The sequence below is a fragment of the Saccostrea cucullata genome, unplaced genomic scaffold (assembly GCF_032062105.1).
Source record: "Saccostrea cucullata isolate Sc308-1 unplaced genomic scaffold, CSIRO_AGI_Scuc_v1 ctg9880, whole genome shotgun sequence".
NCBI classification, from domain to species: Eukaryota; Metazoa; Mollusca; class Bivalvia; order Ostreida; family Ostreidae; genus Saccostrea; species Saccostrea cuccullata.
The window spans coordinates 15,690-25,012 of NW_026925299.1; the positions used below are offsets into that span (position 1 = coordinate 15,690).

Consider the following 9,323-nt stretch of genomic DNA (forward strand, 5'->3'; position numbering starts at 1 on the left):
ATCACACCCTCTCAAATATCAAATATATATATCAATATAACGTTAAGGTTTCCGAAGCTAGGTTATGAACTTCAAACTGCTTAAAGTGAGTTCGAACTTTGATTGTTCTTTTACATGTATGAAGTTGATCTGTCAAGACCTTCAAAGTTAATGAAATCAAAATAAATCATAATACTTTGTTCTCCAATTCATTGATATGGCGATTAAATGCAGCATTTTCCAAACAAAAACAAAATACATGGTCAAGTGAGAAGAAATGTTTGTTTTGAAAATACGTCTACGTAAATAAACAACACACATGTATGGAGACGATTGGTTGATGGAGTTATACATTATGATAGACTGATGGAATTCTATACCACTTCTCCCCAGTTAGCTGACCTTTCACGGAGATCAGTTAAAATTCATGGAGAGTATAAACATTTCCTTATAGACTTGATAATATCATATGATTATCAACAGGAAGACAATAATATAAAAGCAAACATTTAATTATATAGAAAGATTTAATGCGATTTTCTTGTTTTATGAAGTAAAGTTACATGTATAACACTATTTTAGAACATAATACATACTTGGACTTTACAAGGAATTCATTACACATAATATTATATCTATACAAGTGTTACTTTGTAATATATCGCCCATACCATCATTTTCTCAAGAATAAAGTCATAATAATTTATAATCAAAAATTTTGACTTTACATAAGATATGTGAACAACTATGAAATAAAAATGGATTAAATATGGATAAAAGATATAAAAAGTCAGTGAGGTTTAATCATCATGAGGGTTTCATTTATCTGTTTACTATCAGTAACTGTGGGATACCATGGTCTGAACCAGGACCCCGGGGACCAGCGACCGTTAAGAAAGGCGTTGTTACAGCGGTTGAACCACCAGCCTCCTCTACGGTGACTAAAAGAAGCACAGTTATCCCGAGCTCCGTCGTTATCTCTGGCTGGGGTGGTGAAGCCCATCCCAGACAGATCGTAGTCAAAAACACCAGTGTCTAACATAGCGACACCTGTAGAATAATCAAATTAAAATATTACATGGACATCTATTTCAGACAAGATTATTATTATTTACTTAACAAATAAAAGGTAAAAGCATCTATAGTATTCAGCAATAAAACCTTTTTTAGAATTACTTCAAATTGCAATAGCTGAACACTGTTTTCATTTAATATTCAACGTTGTTTTCCTGTTGTCATTTTCATTTCTTATTTGACTGTATACGAACATGTTGATGAGTCTCAACAGAAATAAAAGATTGATTGATTGATTGAATGTATGTAGTTTAGCGTCCCTCTCGAACATTTTTCACTCATATGCTGACTCCATCACTTGCCGGTTGTGAACTACAAATTTTGTTTTATAATACATGTTTTACACGGCAACTGAGCAGTTCGCTATGTTTTTCGTGCCAGCATCTACTACGACACTGGACCTTGATTTATACGATCTCATCCGAAGGACCAGTCTGCACGCACGACAGTGGGATATGAACCCGCAAAGTAAAGATTCCTTACTTCGCGGCTCTAACCACCCCGCCACGCGGGTGACCTCAATAAATTTAATTATTATTTCATTCATGTGAAACCTCTTTTAACATTAAATGGGTATGCCTATATACGTACATATAAAGAAGGGATATTCAAAATAATAATAATTTCGTGAGCCAATAAATTGATATAACATTAGAAAATAACGGTTTGATTTTTTTCTCTTCTTTTTTTTTTTTAGGGGGGGGGGTGCACTTCTTTAAGTTAACAGTACAGGAAACAATAGCTTTTCTTCCATTTTATCAACACATTAATCATTAGAATTCTTCAAATTTGTGCGGCTACACGTAGATGTAATTTGTGTAATTAACTTCTTCCTTTATTGTTGTATTGCTTTTGTTAAGTCTACTATTTACCTCTTCAACACAAAATCGGGTTAATTACAACAAGTCCTCGTTATCGACTGTAAGTAATTACATTTCCAATGCAAGTTGTTTTTTTTAATTCAATGATCGTTTAACACCTTAATTGATTTCTCTGTATGAGTTATGTATCTGACAACATTACGTACAAGTACGCATGTAGTGTTTATGACGTGAAAATGTTCAGTCTTTTGGCAATTTATTACTGATTGGCTCATATAGTATGGACTCTTGATTTTCAATACAAGGAAAGTTTTACTTTCAAAATATTGATATCCACACATCCCCCCTCCATTAATTACGTAACTATAGGGTTGATTCTCACAGAAAGAATTGGTATTTGTCTATCTGTCACAAAAATTAAACTCTTTCTCCCTTTCTCCCCTTATGGTCGTCATTCGTACATTTCTTTTTCCGTTTACCTACCGAGGGTTCCGGTAGCTGGTCCTCCAAGAAAAAGTCTGTATTTGTTGATTTCGTCACCAACAGAGAACTGGTTGTATAATTCATAGAGCTTTGTTCCATTAGTCAGTGTGATTGATAGGTAGAGGGAGGAGTTCCTTCCCTTGGTTAGTTGATGTATTACGTCATTTCCTTAAATATTTATCGTCGTGTAATATATAAAGAATTAATAAAGCAAAACACATTTTTTATTTTGTAATAATTTAACACATGATTATTAAGGTATACAGAAATATGTAATTGTGTAGTGCATGCGGCAATGAACGTACATGTTTTGAAATCAAAGTAGGGAAATCATTATATATTGTATTTCACAAAAATTATAAACTTCATTTTAAGTGATAAAAAAATTAAATGCTAATTTAAACCGTTAATAATCAGAAGAATTATCTTCCCCTAAAACAACATAAAATATTACACAGTTATAGAATGGGTACAATGTAAATAGCAAATTAATGGTTCCCCGAGGGAGGGGAATATTTCTTTTACCAATCCAGTAGGATCCGTTAGCATTCCCGAATCCAGTCTTGTAGTCCGTCCAGACTCTGTTGAATGTCACTAACCACTGACACGTTTCTGGATAGCCTAAGGATTTATGATTTATGTCGGGTTTACAAAAGAAAGTAGTGAAGTTAAATTTTTTAAAGTTATGATTTAAACACAAAAGATTCATATATAAGTCTTCTTTAATTATATTAATACCAACAACTATTTAAAGTTGAAAAAAATAACTTTGTTATCAAATTATGATACATAATTTTTTTCTACTTTGTAATCAATATATTTATTTCGGAATTTTATTATCCTCCTGTAAACAAGGCTAAAAAATAGTTCAATGTTAATTCAGCCAAAAGATTTGATAGTAGGTTTAAAATCAAAGATCAATAAATTACTAAGGAAATATTAGGTGCAATTTATGGTTGTAGAGAGAGAGAGAGAGAGAGAGAGAGAGAGCACTCGCGCTCACCGACTTGTGGGGAACTCACACCTGACAAAGGACCTTTCTTATGGGGAAAGTTCAGAATTGTGGGGAACTCTCTCGTTCCCCACAAATATGGTCATGGGGTTTTTTGAATTCTACGTGTTCTACTGATAATATTTATTCGATTTGTGGTCATTTTTGAAAAAATCCCCATAAGTCCGTAAAATTGACTCGCAGTAATTTTCTCACTGCACCGTAAAACGAATGTTTGAGGATGCTGGGAAATGTTCATTCGGAACGCAGCGGAATTTAAACTGGTCCCCATATGATACCAATTTATTGCGGGCAATGGCTGCTCCGAGAATATGTGGTAAGTAGATTTTTTATCATATTTTAAAGATATTATAGGCTGAAAACTTAATTTAACTACGTAAATCATGCATGCAGTTATTTCTTACAGACGTTCGTAAAGTAACATTTAATAATGAATGCTCGTAAAACTTTGGGAAAGTTTGACCCGACCTAGACCTCGGTTACTTTTTTTTTAATTGTATCATGTTTAAAGGCCTAATGGCTATCCTGTAAGAACAAACTACGGATTTATATGAATTCAGCACCCCCGGGATATGGTAAGCGTTTAAGGCTTGTCCCCATTTTTTGTGAAACGCGACTATCCTCCTCATGCCCATACAAATTATGCTAGACGGTGCGACTGTCTGGTCTTTAGCTGTTTAGTGAGGCCTGTGTGGGCGAATTAATTGTAAAAGTTAATCTGACTTAAACTGTGCGTGTATTTATAAACGATGTCAGTCACACACTGACTCAGTATCAGAAATGTATCACAGAGAACTCCACCTTTTCAAAAGGTCCATTGAAATCAGTACATTTACAGATTTACGTAGCTAAAATTTCTTAGCTTGGTTAGATTATTTAACATGTTTAATTCTTCCAAAAAAAGCTTGATTTAGCTATCGTTTTTTATCAAGTCATTCTTCCTACTTGTATATATTTATTCGCATGCATTGGTTTGCATAGTGTCCATTTGCCTTCATTATCTTTCACCTGCACCCTGTTCTACATTCATCCTGATTGCCCTACTGAAAATATTTTCATGATTTTAGACCATCATTATCGATGTATCATAAGTATTTTTTTTTTATTTTGCTAAGGCCAAGATAAATAGATAGTGTTTCCTATTTTAACCTTAGAAAAGATAGGGTAGGTAGGTAGGAAAAACATTTTTATTTTATTTTAACATTTTATTGGCAGGCACGCTGCCACTTTCCCCCAGGATTTCACTGTCAAAATATTTCTGATTAATATGTGTAAGATATGCATTTCTCAAACATGGAAGTGATCAAGATTGGGATTTCATTTCTAATTGTAAACTGGAATTCCGAATACTGTAATATGTGTATATAATTTGGTGCTTTCAAAATTTAGCATAATCACTGGGTTGGCATAATCACAAATTAGCGCTACACATGTATGTGCGGTGTATTGTATATATCAATATGTAAATGATTTCTTAGCAGTATTCATGAATTAGTGCATTGTTGTCTGCACCAAAGCCGCTAAAATATGAAGCCTGCATTTTAAAGTATACATACAGTAGTTTACTCATGGAAAGATATTAGCAGAAAAATATTGAGGGCCGGCTCCTATACTTCTTAGAGTTAGGCGGGGAACTGAACATGCTGAAAACACACTACTTATTTATTTAGGCCCAATTAAAATGTCTAATAAATTCATTTTAATTAAATACTTATTGTTAATTAAAGATCACCTTTTATTTTTAAAATTTGTTACAATTCAAACCTTGGCCTTGGGGTTTAGATGCTGATGGAATAAATAAGAAACAAAATCATATGTAAAAAATAACTAAAAATCCTCTTCAAAACCTCAATTACTAATGAATTATGATTGGGCGTGGTATACAAAATAATGCGAATTGGAGGAAATGGAGAAACATAGTAAGGCCAGGTAAAATTAATCTTTAGATTCTCATCCTAATTTGCAAAAAAATTGGGGCGGGTGGGCGGATTTTATTTTTTATTTTTTATAATTGTTGATTTATAGGCCTAAGTATCAACAAAACAATGGACGCCCCGTACACATTTTTTTCATTACCTTAATGCAAATATGAATATATTTAATTCTTTTCATATTCTTTTAGATATTTAAAGAAAATTTTTGCTTTAAAAGTTAAATATTTATTGTTAATTAACAAATTATCAAGTACACATTATACGGCACACCCTGAACAAAATGAGGTGGGGATACCAATAAATTGTGTATGCGTGACTTCTTATTTTGCAAAATCTATATAAATGTTCTAATAATTATTCTACTGAAAAATCTAGGCCTTCTCTTAAGTCTGTCTACGATGTTGTAGATTTTTTTTTATTTCAAAGCTAAGTCACACAGCTGGAGATCGTTATATATAACTTGACCAGGTGTCATTTTCCTCGGTCTATTTTTACTTAGTTACAATCTCTCTACATACTTGCTCCTGCCAGTGATGGTATCTATATGTGTTTATGCTATTTTTTCTTCTCTGCCTTCTCTATACTGACAAATTATCTTTTCCTTACACATTTAAACTGCTTTTATTGCCGATTTTTCTCCATTCTTCAATTGGCGTTTTTGCTATGAATAGCGACACGCGACTTTTAACACAGACGGGAGATAACTTTTAAACTTTGACCCAAATTCTTACTGAATAAAAATACATGAAAATACTCAAAAAATCAGAATAAAATACATCGGGGCGGGACATTTTGAGAGGGGCGGGCGGGGATGAGAATCTAAAGATTAATTTTATATGGCCTAATAACAATTAGATCAGCTTTTATGATAGCGAGCATATTAAAAATTTAAAATTGGTTATAAAATTGAAAGGTAATGTTGAGATTTTAAGATTCAATATTTATTATTCATAATTATTTATATTTGCTTAACTGAATGTATACCTTTTCAAATTTATTTACATATAACGATCGCGCTCAAAGTTTTGGGTCTGATAATGCTTCCTGATTCCTGATGGTCTTTCATTTTTTTTTTGAAGAAAACCATTTGATTTCTGCACCCACTCCTCCTTTCTAAAAATTTTTAATCTGCCTCTGGTAACTTTACGCTGTAAATTTCTATTCTCATTTTAATTAAATTTAAATAAATTCTAACAGCACTATCATGCAATTTCAATGACTATCATTTAAGGTATTGATTCAGTTTTCTGTCATTCCTAAAAATAAGTTGTACTGTATCGTTGATTTTTTGCATATAAAACAGTTTCTGCTCATCAAACATCCACGAGAAAGTGTTCTGTTTCGCAGTTATTGTACGGTTGATTTAAAAGGGAAAGCTCTCTGGGCCATGTCACAAGAAGGAAAAAAGTAAAATATTTTTCATACCTACCTATCCACTGTTAACAATATGGTTCAGGAAAGGGCATACATTAAGTCTTAATTTTGGCATGCCGCATGGGGTCAAAAATTACTATTGAGTGATGTGGAGATATACTTGTCTTGAAATTATAGGTAAAAATATGAACACTTTAAAAAAAATATACAATGAAATCTTTGAACTGAAAGCAAAATTATCATTGCAGGTTTTCGGGTTTTCACCACAAGAGCAAATTATACAACTTTATTCTTGAAAATGTTAGAGACTGAGACTTGGAGTCAAAGTCAACAGACACGCTTGCATGGACATGAAGGATGTAAAGAACTAGAGTATTATAACTGAAAGCATTTTGTCTGGATTTGTGTATGGAAACAGAAGGATTTAGTATTGGTAAGTCAAGATAGCTGTAAAATCTCATTTTGAACTCAGGTAGTACACATGTACCCTATTTGTGTCATCTTTTATTTGCATATCTAATCTGTGTTGATTAATTTCCGTGACTAATGAAAGGAAACATTCTCTACAAATATAAAGCAAAATTAATAGTTCAGGGCAATTAATAATTTACTATTCACTAGTAAATGTAGGTCATGAAACTGGCGAATATTTCTTGCACTCAAATAAAAGTTGGTTTACAGTACTTCTGTTGCCCTAAAAACAGAAATAATAAAAAAAAAAGCATACTGATATCATGTATGTTATGAAGCCTAATACATGTACATAGAAGTATATAAACCGGTATATCTAAAATTAAAAAAAAGATTTTGGTCCTTGTTCATGATTTCAAAGTAGGTTAAAAGCCTCATGAACATGCTGAGAAGTTGTCAGAAAATATACATGTGTGCTAACCATGCTAGCTGTGTAACAATAATCAGAAAATTTTACAAAATATAATCAAAATTTGGTTAATAATAATTAGTCATTGGCCAATTAAATCCATCAATGATTAAATTAGTACTTATATATACTGTCTCCTGATTTTATGACTTTTTATCCTTTTCAACATACTTATTATTTTTGAATTGAAAACATTTTTTTTACCTGAGAAAATTAAAATTTGCAATTTGTTTTAAATCTAGTGAAGGAAAACAAATGTTTTTAAAATTAATGTGCTTTGATTTTAAAGACTTGTAAACATTAGATTAGTAATACATGTAGTTTCAATACATTTATTAATATTGATGATTGATTTTTTTTAAGATTTGATAGTTTTTTTTCAATTTGTTGAAAAATAATTTTTATCTGTAATGTTCTTGTATAATAAAATTATAATGCTCCAAATAAGTGATAAATGTTTCCCACAAGTCAGCAATATACACTGAAGTGTACATTTATTGGTTGGGTTCAAAGGCAACATTTATATGGAAACAAATTTTTAAGGGTAACGCAATGGTCAATACATGTGTATTCCTCACAAGTGAACAGTGAGAAATATTCCCCACAAGTCAGCAATGATAAATATAACCTACGTGAGAAATATTCCCCACAAGTCAGCAGTGATAAATATTCCCCACAAGTCACCAATGAAAAGTATTACAAGTTAACAGTGAGAAATATTCCTCACAAGTCAGCAGTGATAAATATTCCCCACAAGTCAGCAATGAAAAGTATTACAAGTTAACAGTGAGAAATATTCCCCACAAGTCAGCAGTGAGAAATATTCCCCACAAGTCAACAATGAAAAGTATTACAAGTTAACAGTGAGAAATATTCCCCACAAGTCAGCAATGATAAGTATTACCTACAAGTCAACTGTGAGGAATATTCAATAACAACATACAATTATTTTAACCCATTCTCAATCAAATTTGGGGAGTATATTGGAATTAGCATGTCTGTCTATCTTTCTATAGGCATTACATATTGAGGGATAATGGTGGCATTAATTTTTTAGGAAATCTCGCATCAACTTCCTGTTTATCTGTGCGTGTAAATTTTTATGTTTTTTTTTTCAGCAACTACTATGGTAGCAAGAAGTTTGAAATTTTTTAACACTCTTTGTCGAGGCATATTATATACCGGTAGTGAGATTCATTTTTATGCAAATTCGATGTCAACTTCCTATATATCCACGAGTCTCGAGATCTGTACGCAATTTTTGTTGCAGTTTTTTCACCAACTGACTATCACAGATATAAAAATGTGGTACATGTATCCATTAGATTGAACCCTAGCAATAAAAATCCTGAGTAGCATTCTCTACTGAGACTAGCAAGCTAACCACTATGCTACACAAGTCCTGATGAGGATTGGCATTTAAATCATGTTTGTGATATGACCATTGACTCAGTGGACTTCAAGTTTTTCTCGAAAAGATACAAAAGTTATATCATAAAATTATAATTTTTTAAAAGGTTTAGTGGGTTTTTACTCCATAATTTTGGAAATCAAAATAGTATATTTCATTTTGTATGCAAACTTTGAGGATAAACTTGAAAAAAAAAGTGGAGTGAATACCCACTCATACATTTCAAAACATTGTTTTAAAAAGTGTGTAGTGTTGTTTAGTCGCTGACTATCGAAAAATCGTCGTTTAAAGGCCCAGATTGGTGACAATCGATTGTAAATATTATCATCGATAGATCGCTATATTTTTCAAGCCG

General features: G+C 32.1%; 1 protein-coding gene and 1 long non-coding RNA gene across 2 annotated transcripts; one reads left to right on the forward strand and one right to left on the reverse strand.

Moving 5' to 3' along the window:
* Positions 1-769: 769 nt before the first annotated feature.
* LOC134268565 (fibroleukin-like) lies at positions 770-3,186 on the reverse strand. The gene is made up of 3 exons (XM_062750833.1): positions 2,883-3,186; positions 2,358-2,525; positions 770-1,029 (listed from the first exon to the last, which is right to left on the reverse strand). The coding sequence occupies exons 1-3, from the start codon at positions 3,064-3,066 to the stop codon at positions 770-772; spliced, it is 612 nt and encodes a 203-aa protein (XP_062606817.1). The 5' UTR covers positions 3,067-3,186.
* Positions 3,187-3,329: 143 nt separating this feature from the next.
* Positions 3,330-7,107, forward strand: LOC134268567 (uncharacterized). Its single transcript, XR_009992389.1, has 3 exons — positions 3,330-3,685; positions 3,881-3,944; positions 6,926-7,107. It is a non-coding gene; the product is annotated as an uncharacterized LOC134268567 (long non-coding RNA).
* The last annotated feature ends 2,216 nt before the right edge of the window (positions 7,108-9,323 follow it).

Bases quoted from the DNA above. Each gene is read 5' to 3' on its own strand.
- LOC134268565 (XM_062750833.1), bottom strand. From the start codon at position 3,066: ATGAATCTTTTGTGTTTAAATCATAACTTTAAAAAATTTAACTTCACT. The intron at 2,526-2,882 runs GTAAAAGAAATA...TAAATATTTAAG, and splicing joins TAACGGATCCTACTGGATTG to GAAATGACGTAATACATCAA. The intron at 1,030-2,357 runs GTAGGTAAACGG...ATTATTCTACAG, and splicing joins ACCAGCTACCGGAACCCTCG to GTGTCGCTATGTTAGACACT.